This window comes from Diadema antillarum, unplaced genomic scaffold (assembly GCF_040938485.1).
Source record: "Diadema antillarum isolate AM-2024a unplaced genomic scaffold, OU_Dant_1.0 scf00000163, whole genome shotgun sequence".
NCBI lineage: Eukaryota > Metazoa > Echinodermata > Echinoidea > Diadematoida > Diadematidae > Diadema > Diadema antillarum.
Window position 1 is genome coordinate 1,757,631 of NW_027271052.1, and position 18,831 is coordinate 1,776,461.

The following is an 18,831-nucleotide window of genomic DNA, read 5'->3' on the forward strand; positions in this document are numbered from 1 at the left end:
CAGTATTTTTTTTCAACTTGTACTTGAGATAAATACAATAAAATATGCTTTGTAGCACTGTTAATATCTGGAAGTACAAAAATATGTAGTAATGATGGTGTCTGTATGGGTAAGAATCAGAGTCTATTACAGCACACATCACACAATCCTGATAGAGTGACATCATTGGTATGATCTTAAGCCTTATGTGGAAGATTGAATAAAAGAATAGGATGTCACGTTAGCTATCAGGAAGATAGAAAACACTGCACACCATGCATACAGTGACTCCTCTCACTGCTATCCACTTGCACTTAATTGGTCATTAGGGCACGTAAGGAAAGATGGAGTGCTCTAAGCTTTCAGTGTGGGAGAATAAAACACCGCCCCCCTCAACCATACTCCATATGATGAATGCATTTCAGCAGGGAAACATTTGCAAAATTCAATGCATGAGAAAACACTTAGCAGTGGGGCAAGAAAATTGATCAGCCCAGTGAGAAAGCTGCCTTTTACATACGCTTTGATTAGCATGTGATTAGCGGGAACCTCTGCAACATGAGCGATGGGATGGATAGATGAGAGAGAGAGAGAGAGAGAGAGAGAGAGAGAGAGAGACGGGAGATTGGGGGGGAGAGAAAGTGATAGAGCAACTTAGAATTAAGGGGGGGTACAGGGGGGGGGGGTACAGAGGGGAGGGGGGTACAGAGGGAAGGGGGGTACAGAGGGGAGGGGAGGGGATAGGAGGAAGATAGATGCATAGCTCATGAGTGAGTAGAACTACGGGAAAAGACAGCGATAGGAAGACAAGCCGGCAAAGAAACTAGAGAATCGCCCTCGAGTCTGGCTGGCAAATTTAAAGACATTATCAAACTGATTCAGCATGACATCTTTGATCAAAGACTAATCACAAATGCATAATTTGGCTGAGCAGCACAGACATCATTTCACCTAAGATGCTTGCATTTTGGGGCGCCAATTTTTTGGCTCATTTTCATGGCAAAGTATAGCTGAGGGCTTGTAGTTGACAGAGTGATCCTAAAAATGTAGACCAGGGTAGTGTCGAAGCAATTATGCATGAGAAAGAGAGGGACAGGGGGAAAAAATGCTTGGTGCCTGATCCCCCTCTCCAGTTGATGAAGAGGAAATGCTTCATAGTTAGCTTTAAAAAGAGACATACCATCTTCAGTAGAGAAGGAACATATGGACTCTACTCTAGTCCAAGTTAATGATTGATGATCTCACATGACAAAGGAGCTTTGAAAAATAATCACCTCAATTGAGAGTTTGATTAATTGATTGTGATATTCATCAGAATATGTCTTTGGCAGCTGTAATCTTAAACTCTTATAGTCAGTTCATGAAGACAATTAACAACCTTTACTTTTTCACTAACAATGGATCAAGAAAATAATGCCCATCTTAATCCACCCTAACAAATCTCTGTTTAGATCTCTTATTTGCATTTTTCATGTAACAATGTTGAGCAACAACCATGTACACTCTCAGCAGAAGTTCAGGTAGCCATCTTGAGTGGTGTGTATGAGAATAGAAATCAGTTAACAACTGGTCACAGTCTGCTGATCTGTGGACAAATTTCCATAGATGGAGAGTATCTACCAGAGAAGGTGACAGGAAAGATGACCAGGAGAAGGGTGGTAGAGAGGTGAGGGTAGTTTGCTGTTCTGGTGCTTAGTATGACCAGTGGATGGAAGACAAGGACTTCTGTGTAGAGAATGAGTCTCTGTGGACCCTTAACACCACTCTTCAATCTGTCTTCTCATGGTTCTCCCCTCTCCCCTCCCCTTCTTTCTCCTCCCCCTTCTCTTATTCTCTAACATGTCGCAGTGCATGTGGCATGAAATGAGATGCCAACAGCCTAATGGGGCTAGAAATCTGGCTCCTGAATGGCGGTTCCCTCTAACGGCATAAGGGCTCATGTGACAGCGCCCTCTCCCATCGTAGCCTTTGCCTTGCTGATTAGCAAGCCAGAAGGCATAGAGCAAGTTCTGCCTTAAACCCAGCTATCTCTTTCTCTTCTACTTCAATATATGACTCTAGCCACCTGTATCAGAAACCTTGCAGCCTGCATCTCTTCTACTACCATAGAAGACACTACTCAGCCCAAATTGACTTGCATATTATGGAGATACTGAACCCTGCTCAAAAGGTCAGTTCGATTTGAAAAAGGTTATTCTTTATTCTTGAGGAGTACTCTCCTGGAATTGGTAAGATTCTATCCTTGCAAAAACCTCTTGTCCCATGTTAAGAGCAAGATGGTTGTATGAACCACATCAAGTCTGTGAAAACAACAGCCTTTTGTTTCTCCATGATATTCACATATCCACAGCTTCATTTGGTCCCTGTCCAAACAAAAGAAGAGACAGTCACTATTTAATGTGATAGTAACTAAAAATGCATCCATTTCCTATGATGAATCTGTAGTGGCCAGTGGCCAGTCTACTCCAGCCTTGTGATTAGATATGAGAAAAAGAGTCATGTACTTACTCTCACTGGTACATGCTTATGAACATAGAATGTCATTACAGGCATGTATTTAGCAAGCTGGCAAGAAATGCAAGTCCATGCTCTCACTGAGACTAGATCTCAACATCAACTGTTGTTGGTATCACTGAGACCAGATCTCAACATCAACTGTTGTTGGTATCTCACCCACAAAGACTCTTTTCACATCTATATTAGATGAGTAGAATAGAAAAATCAACCCTAAAGTGAAATATAAAGATGAAGAGTATAATTGATATCTTAGCAACACCTCAATAACATCTGTTATGCTATTTCTGTTTGATCAATACATATATGAATCAACAACGCTGCCATAAACAAAAATTCTGTCATCCGCAGGCTTGATGCTGTGCTGAATAATCTCAAATCAAAGACAGTCTAGAAACAAGACTAGACTGTGGGGATTTATTTCACAAACACAAAATCTTTTCTAAACCCATCTCAGATAAATATTACCGCACAATTCTGAACCTGTACAAAAACTGGAATAGCATCAAACAATGAATATTTTTGAATTGATAGTTTTTTTTATTCATTACCTACTATTCCCAGGATAATTTGTCAACACAACACTGATCACGAAACTGCAGCATCGATTATGTAAGGTACACAGGCCTTACAAAAATATTCCTTGTATTGAGTGTGCAGCAGAAATGGATTTCAAAACATACCTGTCTGTCTGTCTTCATGTAGCCACTATAGCTATGTTCACATCTAGGTTAGATTACATGAAATAAAATCTCACACACTCCACATCATTCTGAGCAGAGAGACAGCTAGACAGACAGATAGACAGACAGACAGAGACAGACTGAGAAGACAGTAACCAAATATACATTCACACACACGTAGACACACACACACCATTACATAAACAAAACTATGGAGGCACACGAACCCTCTACACAAGCCAGCACTGAATACACATGCACAAACATCGGACACGCCACGCCATCTTTCATCGACGATGAAGTGCGCTGTAAATTTATGGCCAGAATAAACATTGTGAGGATTGCTTTGGGCGGAGGAGAAAGTGTCAGCGAATAAATCTAGACTTTCTCCAATTGAATGCATGCACCGCCAGCTCGTCTTTCCCTTACTGCATGACTACACATACAGGTAGGAGATCTAATAAGTGACCATGTTACTGTCTTCTGGCAGTGATTTAGGCAGCAATCTTTTCTCTCCGTTGGTTAGAGTGAGAGCTGAGAGTCTTTCAAATTCATCTCTTCTTTTTCTCTTGACATCAATCTTGTCTGTAAACCATGTACTAGGATTCCACCTATTTTTGTAATAACAGAAGCTATGTTATTGGGAAATATTCTGTCAAAATTTAAGTTAGGTAAGATGATTAAAGGAAAACATTTATGTGATACAATTTATTAACCTTTCATAAACAGTTATGTCCTACTGAGATAAAAAAACTTTATTCAACTCCTGTGTACACAATTCACAGTTACACAGCAATCTACGTTCCCATCAATAATCATTTTCTGTTAATGTACCAACAGGCATGATGAGTGAAAGCAAAATTATGTCACCCAGAAAATATCTAAACATCAATTAGTCACACGATTAGCCTTCCTTCAAGTCATTTCATTGAATCACGCTGGAAGTTTATTTTGAGTTAAATTGCAATTTAGTGAGACCATCTGATTTATTTCTAAAAAATCTCAATGTATACAAACAGATAATTTAAAAAAACCTAGAAGATCCAACATTATTCTGAGATTTTTGGCATCAATGACCCTTTCCAACTGACTAGAAATATAATTTTTCCTTCTGATAAAATCTCCTCAATACAGGCATTAAGAGTGGAACACTTGGTTCTGCTTCTGATCTTGTGCAGTCAGACATTAGCTGCTTCATTAGGTAGCCATAAACCCTGGCTGCTTGTCCCCTGTCATTATCCTCCTCACTAGACTCTAATAAGACTGTCAGTGGTAGTGTGCAAGAATCAGTCTGCTTTGTGCATGCAAGCGTGCTGCCTCTTCTACGGCCTCATCATCATAAGGAGAAAGCCAAAGCAAGACGCTGTGCACTGTACCCAGTGGGAAGCCATCTTCCCGCTTCATCACGCCATGCCATCCACCCCCCCCCCCTCCTTTCTGTTTGCTGTGTACTAAGTCTCTGCTCTATATCATGTATCTGCTCCATGCTAGGTGGTGGTGATTGGGGGGGGGGGGGTATGGAGTGCTAGAAAGAGGTAGCTTCCACCAAACATTACAGCTAAGTGATGGAGAGTGGAAGATCGTGGAAGCCATTTTCCAGAAAGGTCAAATGATGTTATGTGAACTCTTGCAGTACCGACTCTGATAACGTCGCCTGCTCTTTTAAGTCTGCGATGGGAAACGACGACGCAAGCTTCACGAGCCAACGAGGGTGCATATAAATTGGTGACTGAATATTGCAAATGTATCTTTAAATGGCTTCGTAATTGCACCAGAAAACCAATTTCACATGCACAGATATAGATGTAACATTCCCCACTCCCGACATGAGACTTTGCAATTGAGATACCGGTATGCCATACCATGGGTGTGTATCTCTACATCCACAGGGGGAAAAAATACTGTTTTACCTGAATTCTGTCTGTTTGTCTGTCTTCCTGTCTCTCTCTTTCTTTTTCTACCAAATGTCTTATGATGAATCATGAGACAGAATTAACTCAGATCTATGCACATTCTTACCTTCTGAATCTGTATGTCTGTAAGTGTATGCTTCATGGGTGCATACATGTAGGTGTGTGTGTGTGTGTGAGAGAGGTGTATATATTGCAGGTATATGTCATGAAAAATGATTCTCAGAGTGTGTTTGTATTCATGGATTTCTCTGCTAATATGTTCTGTGGATATGAACATAAGTGTTGATGCTCATGTTTTGTATGTTAGTGTCCTAATCAGTACTGTGTTTGTCTTTATACACTGTATGGGCTGGTTTATTCATTTGTGTGTATGTGCCTGCATGTGTGTTTGGGTGTGTGTTTGTACTTACTTAGAATAGTGTGTGTTTTGAAGTGTTCTATACCATCAAACACCAGTGTTAAGATCCTGCCTTTAATGGGTTCACACAGCCACCTGCCAAGTCAAAACCCACATGGAGAGATGATACCATGGAACTCATGTGTAATGGAGTAACAAGTATTACACATGTTGGACTAGCGAGGGCGCCAGAACAGGCCAGGCACATATCGCCTTTCACAGCACGAGGGAATAGGATGGAAATTCAATTTGAAAGAATGAAGGATGAAAATTGAATTAGAGGTAACAAGATTTAGCCATTTTTACTATGATCATGACCCCCTTTGCTTCAAGGGTCTATCCCTCACCTTTTTGGAATCATAATTCTGGACTTTGAGCTTAGAAGAGTTAATGCTGGATGGATCGTTATGTGACACAGGGTGTCCCAACACGAATTAAGCACAAAAGTTGACCAGATTGACAAGATTAGCACTTTGGTAGAACCAGCAAGGAGGGGTAGTCTCATCTAATCTATAGAGAGTTAATATCATGCCATGACCTGGCCTAGAAAGAAGTGGCTACAATTTGATGAGAATCAAAGTGAGGAAAGGGAGAAATGTACAGTAAAAAGGAGGAGGAAGGAAAGACAGAAGAGAAGAAGGAGATAGGAAGGAAAGGAAGAAGAGAAGAAGGAGATAGGAAGGAAAGGAAGAAGAGAAGGAGATAGGAAGGAAAGGAAGAAGAAAAGAAGGAGATAGGAAGGAAAGGCAGAAGAGAAGAAGGAGATAGGAAAGACACTGCAGTACAAATAATAATCAGCCCAACTCAAAGCAGTATGAAAAAAATATGTTTGAAAATTAGTGGCAATTTTCAGTAGGGGAAATATTTCTTGATATCAAATGGAGTTTGCTTACAATGTTTCATTCTGAAATAGACAACATGAATATTTGCCTAATAAAATGCATGGCTTAAAAATGATTAGTAATCAAGCAAGTTACCTTACAGTGTCAGGAAGACCAATGGGGCAAAATAAGTGCTGAGATATTGTGCCAGGAAAGGAGACCCCCAAATTACATGAGAATATGATAAATGTATGGAACACAAGAGAGAATGACAGGGAAAGAGAAGGAATGGCAGTAAGAAGACTGAGCAGAAAGAGGAAAAGGAGAGAAAGAAAGACAACGAGGGATAGAGAGGAGATGGGAAAGGAGAACAGGGGAAAGAGAATGAGAAGGAGAGAGAGGAGAGATAGAAGGAAAGAGAGAAGGAGAGAGAGGGAGTGGGGAAGGCAGAGACTGAGTCAGGCAAAGTGCTGTCATGCCAAGCAGAACTAAATTTGACATTTGTTTCAGAAAATATTTGCGCCGTTTGTGTGAACGTTTCTTTTGTGTCCTGAAAGGCTGCACAAATTGGTATCATGCTCATCGATGCACGAGCCTTACAAGGGGCACTCACCAAGGGGGACAAGAAAAAGAAGCCAAAATGTTTTCAATGTCTCCCCTTCTCTCTTTCCTTTTCTTCCTTTGTTTGTTCCTTCTTCTATCTCTCTCCTATCTGTATTCCTCAAAGCTATCCTTGTCACCACTGATCTCCTTCTCTCTACTGCAAAGCACTTTGACAGATGCATTAGGATTGAGAACGATAGGCTTTCACCACCATCATCGCCTCTAATGGATCTCGACATGTATTTTGCATAAATTTCAAAATTTGACCTTTCTGGTAGCTAGGACAGCCCCAAATGACATGATACTTCTGTGTGTGTTTACGGTGGGTGGGAGGCAGACTGATGGTAGGGCAGTGTTATGATGGAAACTGGCTTGGTTGTGAGCTCATTTCCATCCAAAGCATGGCTGCAGGGAACTTACAAGTCTTGTGGCTAGGAGAGAGGATATCCTACCACAAAGACCTGCCTGGAACAAAAGGACCCTTCCCACACTCTGATCCCCTCCTGAAAAAAAAAAAAGGACCTGAAAGAAAAAAAAGACCTGAAAAAAAGTGTGAAAGCAACATGTGCAAGGAAGAGTGAAAAAAAATAGTCAGATATCATACATTCACCTCTGACAACTCAAAAATGTACACGTTTAACCCGTTGATGACGAGTCCCGAGTCTACTCGGGCAGGCATCTACGTGAAATGCGTGTTGTAGTAAAATCAGCTCGTCCTCAACGGGCTAAAAAGATAGAAATACCCTCCAGGAGAATGAATATTGTCCACCACATACCAATGTGTCATCGTCATACATACAGTATCAAAGTTTTGCACAGAGTATCTCATGTTTTATACACCTATGAGGCCTCTTCCAATAAGCCTCTGAACTTTTGATGGCTGAACCAGTCACTATCATTATGTATTCAAGTATTATGTATGATTGTATTCTTATGACTTTCAATTCAAATATATATGAAAAAGGAACAAGATAAAGAGCAGAGAAATTCATATATCTTTTTTTTTGCTGTGAATAATTCAAAGGTTTCCACATTGAATGCACTATTAAGGAGATAACAATAAATTGTCTTACTACATCTCCAGAATCAACTTTAAGAATGATTTTATTTCTTTTGAAAAGATAGAGGAAATTGAAAGAAATGTTACTCAGACACAGACACAAAAACACACTAAGTTAATAATGGGTGTTGCTGATTACATGACACACTATCCAAAGCACACATTCATACATGGGAGCTGATTTTCTTTTGTTCTACATTTTGATAATGTTTTTTTTTTTCTTCACCTCCCATTACACCAGCAATCAAGTCATAATGCTGTTTGATGAAAGGCATCCGGTCCTGTGTGGACCTCTTAATTAGCAACTTGCCGCTTTTTCTCAGTTGTCCATTTGTGTCTAACCCTAACCCTTTTCCATCACCCTGGTGAGTGAGAAACCAAAAGTGTTAACAGCCCCAACACTTGGCCTACAGTAGAAGGCAGTGTGTCTCACCGCTATCCACACAGGGTCTTCCTAATGAAGGAATGGAGGCCTATATATCAATACATTATCTTGATTGATAGCATGCCAACAACCCATCCTCAATCCATCCAAATGCACTTGATCAGAGCAACGAGTCCATTACTTGATTTGGCCTCTGCCAACTCAACCCAAATTTGCCCTACAAGAAAAACCTAAACAATTCAAAAAACAAACAAATATACACATGCACACATATGTACAAAACTTGGAATGAAGTATATAACAAATGTAGAATCATAGCTCAATCAATTAGCCAAAACTATGAAAAATGTCTTACACGGGAGTGACTATCATTGGCAAAATCTGCATCACATAGTATCAAACTCCCTACTGACTGTGTGAAGTCAAATTAAGTCAACAAAAGATTTGATACCTTCCCATTGGCAAGCTTTCAAACACCTGTATTTTATAACTGTTATGGCATACGTAAGTGATCAGAAGCTATGTTGTATTGGCTTCCTTGTTTCATATGACCAACAGTTATATGCTTTATAGAGTTTATCATACATGATGTATCCATTTTGAGAACCCACATTAAAAAATGTACAATTTTGTCATCAATGGCTAATGCTAAAAAACCTTAAAAACGAGAAAAAAATGGGTCACAGGGAAGTTGTAAGATTTGTCTACTTAGCAGACTACTTAATTGAGTTCATTTACTTGTCTCTGATGTTTAATCTCAGAGTTCTCCTCCTGTTCCCTGGGTGCACACAAGCTTTGCCATTGGGGTAATTTGATGGAAATTAACCAATCTGCAGGGTAACTGTGAACCATATCAGCTGCTCTGTGCCCCGGTATTTAAAAAACTAGGGCTAGCAAAGATTTTGATGATTTGTAATTAAAGTAGATGTACTGCAAGGCGTCCCGCCAACACCATGAGGCCATCCACCATGAGGCCAGCCATTCTCATCAATGCTTACCTCCCTCCCTTGGATTAGAGGGGTAAATTAGCCAAATTGGCTTGGGACATGTTAATATCAACATATATTGCTTTCTGGACTAAGAGAGAGAAGAAGAGAAGAGAGAATGGGAGAGAGAGAGAGAGAGAGAGAGAGAGAGGATAGAAGATAGTACAAAACAGCATACTTCATGACACAAATTAAAGTTTGATCAATTTCAGACAGCTAAGAGGAATGAAAAATTCAGAATGGTAAAAGACAAAACTAAATTTAGTAAAGAACAGAACAAGCAAATACAGAAAAAACAGATTTGGATTCTGTTAGTAGGTAAGAAACTATGTGATGAATGGCATCTATCGTAAGATTTAATAAAGCTACTTTTTTTTTTTAGAAATCAATACAAAATGCATTGTAGACCCTAATACGTAAACAGGACAACTTTAACAAGAAATGAACAAAAAAAAAGGAAAGAAAAGATAGGGAGAACAGACAAAAAGCATGAAGGATATCTTTTTATATCTTAATCAAGACAATGAACATGGCAAAAAACACTTTTCATGGAAATATCATTGGTATTTAAAGATATTATAATCAATCTTATAACATTAATGTTAACAAATTTTATAATGGAGAACAATAATGATAACGAGTCTTATGATAATCAATAATCAAACCACTTGGTTTTTTTTTTTCTCAGATCCAGAGTAAAAATGCAATTATAAAAAATGTTTAATGCAATCATTACGGATATCTACTAAAAGTTTTGTATGCATACTTTTCTTAATAGCAGAAAGAAAAATCCTCATTATCATTTTTCTCGCTTGTAAATTTGTACACACACTGAACATGTCTTGTCAGTAAAACCTAGTAAAAGTTTAAAACACTGTGACCCCAAAGCAGCAACATGCACACATATACTCATCAGAGTCCAAAGAAGGATAAAGCAAAATTGATTAACAAGTTTTAGCAGCATACTGTTTGTTTCCATGGAAACATGGAAAACCCTTCAACAAGGTCAATCAGGATCCTGTGTCTAGGCATTCATCAGGATTGTATCTAGGCAACACAATGATCAATTCATTTTCCTCCCCTTCATCTTTCCTCTCTTCATACTCTCAGCGGCAGGGGATAAACAATTCAGCAATGAGCAGCGGCAAGCTGTGTATCAAAATATATCAACCAATGAAATTGCCTGGCAAGGTCACATGGTTTTCCATTTCATTACTCATCAGTCACTGTCGCAGGTGGTGAAACAAGTCTCCCTTCGTTTAATCTAGCAATGCACTCTTGAGCATCCAAACTTAGTGCTTTGTGAGGTCATTGAACAGTCCATTCTTTGAATTGATCTCTCTGAACTTGTTGGTTTGAAAATGGACAGAGATTTAACTTGATGAGAGTCAGGTAAGAATACAAGTATTGACAGACAGGTTCTGACTTTTGAAATGTAGTAAGTGACATACTAGGTTGGAATCAAAGTGTCTTATATCACTCACTTATAAAATCAAACTCTTTCTACTTCACAGCTCACAAATAAAGTCTGCCCATTTCTAAAACATCTGTCTTACAGTTTACCAATCTTGTGTGACAAGAAACAGTCAGCAGTAAATACTTCATTATAGGCTGATTTATCGAGCTGTTCTGTGTCAGTGTAAAATTTGCGCAAAATGTCAACATTTTGATTTAAAGACAGTTCTGATACTGCTTTAGTACAATCTACCATGATTCTGTAGCAGTGACCTCATTACTCTTACAGCCGCTTAGTGGCCAAATCTGAACACATCAATTCATGACAAACAGGTTACTACAGCAAAACACTGGAATATTGTCAACCTTTACCACGTTTAGTCCATGTACAGCATTATTATGCTCAGAAGAAGTGCAATATTCTACAACTATTTCATATGGCTATTAAGCATGGGGAGTGACTCTTAGACACATACAAGCATGTGGCAAAACATGAGGATTTTTTTAAAACATATATGTATAACTCAGAAACATCAAATTTCTACCATCATGTGGCTCGAAAAATAGTAGAAAATTTTGGTACCTACACTGTATGACTGATAGCCTTTTATTACTTTCACACTGTAATACATTCTCACATTAAATGCTGCAGCTTGCAGCTTATCTTGTGCAATATGCTGTGTGTTACAGGTTGTACAAATAGGACTGCCACTACACAGAATTCTCCATCACGACTTGAATAAGAAAAGAAAAAAGAATATCAACTCCCTCCAAGGAATCAACAGTGAAGTTGTCTATGAAATAAGAGAAGAAATCTACCCTCTCAGTTCTAAATTCAATGGTCACCTTTTAGAGACACACAACACATACACCACAGTGTTTTCTGCTCTTGTTTGCACGCACATACACACACTCTCAAAGAAAAAAAAAAACACCAATGTGCATGGTGTCACATTACTATGTGTGGTTCCTGCCTCACGGGTAATTTTCAGTGCAAAAAAAACATAACAAAGAGGTGGCCCCACTCCGGAAAGAAATTAGATTGGCAGAGAGACGAAGTGAGAGAAAAGGGAAGAGAGAGAGCAGGGATGGATGTGGCAGTGTTTGGTTTGAAAAGGTCCTCTGAAAGGGAAACAAACAGAATTGACACAAGTTACGAAGTTTCTCCTTCTCCTCCATCCAGCAAAGAGATCATAAGATGAAATGTGGCAAAAGTGAAGAAAAAGGGAGAAGGTTTGTTTTTTTTTCTTTTTCTACTTCTCCTAGTAAAGATGACATTCAGAAAAGAGTTCATCTTCAGATTGTGGTTGCCATAGTGAGCCCAACTCAGTGTCTGACAATCACCGGTATCAGAAAACATCTCTATGGGCAAAAACAACTGATATTTTTCCTGATGCTTTGAATTTCATATCATATAGTACAGTATTCACCAGTTATACTTTGATAAGATTTATTTTTACTTCAGAAACAAACACTTTTACTCTAAGAAACAAACATTCATGAAGATAGTATGATGAAAATGAAATCATGCTTGCTCAAGTTTCTACAATGGAAGGATTAAACAGAGTGATTATGAAGAGAATACAGGAGGAGGGGTTGATTTATCAATACTAGATTGCTTTCTCCTTGTGTATGATTCCTTGTAGTGTGTGCAGGCAAAGAGCAGTGCAGAATCTTATGAAGATAGCGACATAGCGTGCTAGAAGAACATTTGACTCCTCAAGCAAAATGACCACTCTCACAAAAATCAAACAGGTTGTTTGTCCGAGAGAGTTCTCTTTCCCATGATATCAGCCATAGAAGGTACAGCTGCAAGCATCCAAGTGGCCAACTTCTATATTTGAAGCTTCCTTACCTTCGTTGTCACTCATTTGCTGCATCTTGCTGTCTCCCATGCTCATCGCTTCGGCCATCTTGCTTTTCCTCCTCAATTCGTCGCAGTGGTCGTGTGGATGTGATGCCGCGTACGGGCAGCGAGGGTTAGCGTTCTTCCACCAAGCTCTACGTGCTTGCTCTTCCTCTCACGGATCTGGTTTCCTCCCGTTTCCCCTCGCAATTTTTTTTTCCTCCTCCTCCTCCGCTCTTCAGATGAGGCTGTAAATCCAGCCGAAGATCAGTGGCAGACTGACGAGTGATGGGTGAGAGGCGGTTATTTATGCACAGCGCCCTCGACCAATCAGATGCGGCAAAGCAGGTGGGCACCTGGAATAACAAATGAGGCCATTAAGTGATGGTACTTGTTAGGGTGGAGGGCAGCACCTGATTAGCAATTCAAATAAGCCTCCTCAGTATGGATGCTAAAAAATGCTGCCTTTTTCACTCATTCAAACACACACACAGGCACAGACACAGACACACACACTAATAGATACACACTCTTTGTACACACTGCGCTTTACTGAAGGTACAACCCGGCTTCACACATTGTACTCTGTATGCGTGGAAGAGCGTGCGTGTGTGTGTGTGTGTGTGAGCATAATAAATGCAGAGAGGGGTGGGGGCTATGGCGTTCCTGCATTGATCACCAGATACACACAGTTGAAAGGAGATGCAGAAAAAGAAAAAAAAAATGTGTCCATGCAGTGTAGATGTAAAACCTGGGCCATGGGACTGCAATATTGGGCTTGTCATTACAATAATGGCCCAGCTAGGATGCAATGAGAAGACCAAACATTGTAATAAGGGGCTCCAAACAATACGCATGGCTGTGTGCGACCAGCCATGGCTTTATTTGCTCTTAATAACTGGTCTGCAGCTTGCCTTGCATATGAACTGTTTTCTGAGCTGACTCCCTTCCCTATAGACTCCTACTACAATAGGGCCTGGGTGTGTGATCGTAGGCACGCGACACACTGGCCATCCAACCACTGCCCATTCATATGGAAATGCGAGGCTCGTGGGTATATGCCCACTTGTTTGTGTGTTGACTGGCATGAGAGGAGGAGTACTGGGTGGCTAGCGATCTGAGACTGAAAGCCAGGCTCATAGGAGCTGCCTTTAGTGGGGAAAAGGACAAGGAAAGAACTATTACACAAACATTTGGATAGAGGGAGAGAGAAGGAGAGTCAGAAAAAGATATAGCAACATAACAGTAGATAAGAGAGATAGGGATATACTGCACAAGCAAACAGCAGGGAGTGAGAGAGGGAGAGAGGAAGAGATGGGATAGTGAGAGAGGACTTGAGACATTTTGCATCGAATCACACAGTTAGCTGGCACGCCACTGCTGAAGGATGGCTTAATCTGACAATTTGACTTTCATTCCTCCTCAATATTTTACGCTTTTTGACACTTTGGCACGGGACTGCCCTTCTACAGAAGGCAGAAATTGCATGTGACGTCAAGCTACAAGCAATATGGAAGCACAGAGATGCCAGTTTAAAGGTCCATAGTACCATACAGACGATATCATGATGTTAAACTATGAATAGTTTTAGACACTGCTTGGAAGTCAATAATACTGACATCAGCAATGCAATATTTGTACACCAAATGCACTCTCTATTCAAAGGAGGATTTCAATGGTTAGTTTTATTCATGTTTGACCTTTGAAGTCATACTAAAATATCTTTACTCTGCACTGTACTATAGCTTTCTTAAAATATTTTTCCTCCTCAATTTGCTGCTATTTTCTTACCTATCTGTCCTTTCATACTGAAGACACTAGACAGGTAGTGCTTTTGGCAATACTTCCCTCTACTATATAAAAAAGAAAAGTATTTGATGGACTTTACAACCAGTGAGGTATGTTTGTTAATAGAATAGATGGTGGGAATTTCACAAATATTCCCGCTATGATGACATCTGTATCTAATTGATCAATAGTGGTAAAACGCATCTCCCGTCATTGCAAGGAAGTTAATCATAAACTGGAAACAGGAACCACAGTTAACATGTGACAGAGGTTCATGGACTTTTTTTTTTTTTGGGGGGGGGACAATATAAGCATGTTAATTCCTTAGACTGTTACAACTAGATAGCTGTCAAACACTTTGCAATCCTGGGGAATACATTATAAATGGTGATTTGATTTAATCTTGACTTGTGCAGTCACAAACAGAGAGATAAGAAGAGAATATGCAAATCCAGTCACATCTATGTTACCATGGGGACTGCACAGCGAAATGAAGCAAGGCAAAGAATACATACACCAATAAGTTGGGATAGAAATACTGAAAATTAATGAACTTGATAAGCGATATATTATGTAATCACTGGTTCAAGTGACTAGATCAATTGACTAGTTTAGTGATCCCTTCTAACATGTAATTGATCAGTATGCAACTCACTGAGATAATCAATCGTATATAGTAACCACTTTGGATGATATAGAAGTATTTTTTCCCTGACATATGACCACAGAGTAAAATCATGACGCACACACAAAACAATCACATCACTAACGGAGAAGCTGATGTGCTCCCCCCCCCCCCCAAAAAAAAGACAAGAAAAGACAAGAAGAATGAATTGGAGGGGGAATTCCATTCAAAGTCATGCCTGGAAAGAGAGAGAGAGAGAGAGATAACAAGTGTCAAGATATGGTGGAGGGAAGGAGATGAAATGAAAAAGGGAGGGGAGTGGAGAAAAAAAAACTTACAAAGATTGGTTAAAGATTTTAATATGCACTGAGCAGCAAGGCCTTGGTTTGCAATATTGGTCTGTGGCCTTGCTATTTCAGTTTGCTCTCTCTCGTTTCTTTGCTCCCTGACTGCCCTCTCAACCCCAATCTCCACAGATATCTCATGATGAGTTTGCAGAAAAGACATGACTGGCACAGCCAATTCCAAAACTTGGTTTCTTGTTGCAATGATAGCCATTTGCTAGGACACATGGGCTGTATACACTGCGAAACCAAAGTTATGAATATTTGATATTGATGGCTCAGAAATGGAATAGGTTTGTATTGTGATGGTGTTTTAATAGAGGTTACAGAGATTTGGAAGAGATGTACAATGATGAATCACTGGGTGTCAACTATCCCTTCTCATGTTCGATCACGATGACAAACAACGTAACTGCTTCATCATCTCCAAGAAGAGACATTTCATTTAACTGCCTGGAACTTCTTATGGCAGGCTTTAGATAAAGTAAACTATATCAAGATTTGAAGAGATACACTTGAGAGTTTACTGATTGCCTCCAAGCTGTTAGTAATGATCTCATTATCTCGTGTGGTGAAATGTAAGATGTAGAACAGTGTCTACAACATTCTATTGTGTATTTGACATGTCCCCTGTTTTGTAATACAAAAGAGTGCATGTATATCCATACGAACATATCTCTCAAGAATCTTGACAACTTATCATTCGTAATCACAAATGTGATGGTTAGATTTAACCGTCAGATTTAAATGCAAATTTATGTGAAATAAAAAAAATGCATTAAAAAAATAGTAGAGATTATGTATGTTTGATAATGAGAAGACCTCTGAGTTACAGTGACTGCATTGCAAAGGATATTGGACATAATATCACAGACATTCAAGCACCAATGTTGGACAGAGATACACGACATAACATTACGGACTCCATCTGTATCATCCAACTAGTGGTTCGTACATGACTTGGAGTAAAATGCCGTCCTGTGACATCAGGGTCCATCTCAAGAAACCACAATTTGAAGAGAGCTAAACAGCTAACAGGTGAGTACTTCCTGACCTCAAATCCAACACCACATTTACCCTTATTCAATGTCTTGACAATCTTTTCCCACCAGCCTGGCTCTTCTTTCCCTCTACAAATAGGATGGTTAACCTGGAAACAAGTTTGATTGATTATTTCTGCTTTTCCCATAGTCTGTACTCTCCAGAACTCTCACTAACCGGTATATCACAACCCCAGCATCATTGACACTCTGATACTCCTCGCAGGGAATCAAGATGTCTGAACATATTTCAAATTTGTTACAAGAAACTGCAAATCAAAAGAGGCCAGCCACAAAAAAAAAGGAGGAAAAGAAATAAAAAGAGATAGACAGAAAGGGAGAGTTGTGTAATTGTCATCTTTCATGCCTTTGCCTTTTCCCCACCTCCCCAATCTTTACATCTCTCCTTTTCCCTGTCTGTCTGTCTGTGTGTCTGTCAGTCTGTCTGTCTGTTTTTTCTCCCTTTCTCTGTTTCGTCAATGTCTCTCTACTTCTCCAATCTCCTTGTTTCCTTGGATATGATATAAAATAACATTAGAGTGAGTTGGTGAATGGGCTTAGAGTGGACCCTTGACTAGCTTTCAAACTGAAGGACATTTCAGCACTATCTAATGCTAGATGTGTTTTTCTCCATTTGCTGCAAACATAGCAGAAATGTATGATGAAAGGTTATCGTATTGAGAACCTACTTATATGAAACCTGGGTATGAACCATGGTATACATTATGGCAACTGAAGACACACCAAAAGCTGACCAATTCACAATAAAACACAAAGACCTGAATCAGCCTATTAAAGCCAACTTGAAAATTTTATGTCTGTTTTTAACCACATATCCTCAGATATACAGGATGAGCACTTTAAAAGACATTTTACTATGCACTTTATGCTTCCATGCCTAATCTTTCATAATAGAAAGCATGCTTTCATAGAAATATGGACACATTTCAAATGCATTGTTTAATGTAATTTCTAACTGTTGCATGCAATAAGTGGACTACAATACCCAAGGCTATAATGGGTTCACAGTAATCAGATTCATTTTCACAGGAGTACATTAATGTGCAAGCATATAAAAAGGTATGCATATATTCAAGGAGATACCACATTCCAAATAATGAACCTTGTATGACATATTTCACATGTTAACTTCTGTTGTGCACGATATTGCATTTTTTCACAGTCAAGATTAAATTAGAGAATGTAAAATATAATTCTCAAATTTTGCTGGAATTTGATCGGTTTAATGCCAAGGTGATTTATACAACACCTAATTAGAATGTAGCTATCCGATTGGTCAATTGCCCATCACATGACATTTAGTTAATAGTTCCATCGCACGCTGTAGCTGTCAGCCGTGCAATTTTGTTTGAGCAAAAATGGATAGCGCAAGGCTGACGTCATGCATTTCCATTGACTCCTGTGTTAAACTCATGATTGACTCGAAGTTTTTGTTCCATCGCACAGCTCTGATGTCACAATAAACAAACATTTGCCGCGCGCACTCAACAATTACAAGCGCGCTTACAAGCATGTACTTTTGTCCCTCATTTTTGTGAACAACTTCGTTTCGCGTTCGTATGTACACGGTGACTGCGACTGTGCGGCTACTCATTCGTCTTTCACGGAAAAAGGTTGCCATTTCTGTACTAAACTCAAGAATCTGTGTGGACCACATCATTTGACGTTCGAGGTGTTGTATAAAACAAATAGTGTATGGTCTTTACTCGTGCGATGGAACAAGATTTCATACTCTATGAAAGATGAGGCGCACTATTCAACTGGGCTTCATCTCGTTGAATAGAGCGCCTCTATCTTTCACTTCGTGCGAAATCTTGTACCATCGCACTCGTGACCATTCATTATTTGCATAATATCATTATCATTTTTTAAAATTATCCATAAATGCCTACGACATAAACAAAGCTATGTACATACCTGTCACTCTGGTCTTAAACAGCCAAACCTTACGTGAATTCAGCCATTTTGGGTTTATTCTTAAATTCTTCTTCAGAAATCTTAAGGGTATAAACAGTGCTCTTTGAGTCATTGGCCAAATTCCTCTCACACAATATGCTACTGTGATTGTACAGAGCTCTAGTTTTTTTATGACATTTTAAACAAGACTTATTCACAGTGAAATGATTTGAAAGACTAAAAAAAAAAAGAAAATGTGTCTCTGTCAGCAGTGTGCCATGATTCATACCAATTCCATCTGTATCATCTGTCTTTAATGTCACAGTGTAGAGAACATAAAGATAGACTGCTATCAGTTCACTGGATGCAAGCAGGGATGGAGAATACAGCTTGAGGCCTGGAAATGTCACATATATGTCTTTTAAGAACACTGGAATTAGCTACATTCAGCATTTTGCCACTTGCATCTTGATAG

At 39.4% G+C, this 18,831-nt stretch overlaps 1 protein-coding gene across 1 annotated transcript in view; it reads right to left on the reverse strand.

Moving 5' to 3' along the window:
- LOC139722353 (heterogeneous nuclear ribonucleoprotein K-like) overlaps positions 1 to 18,831 on the reverse strand; it is a 146,659-nt gene that overhangs the window by 32,333 nt on the left and 95,495 nt on the right. The window contains exon 4 of the mRNA XM_071633660.1: positions 12,652 to 12,998. Coding sequence (XP_071489761.1) covers positions 12,652 to 12,709 — 58 coding nt within the window. The 5' untranslated portion in view covers positions 12,710 to 12,998. The remainder of the gene's footprint in view (positions 1 to 12,651; positions 12,999 to 18,831) is intronic.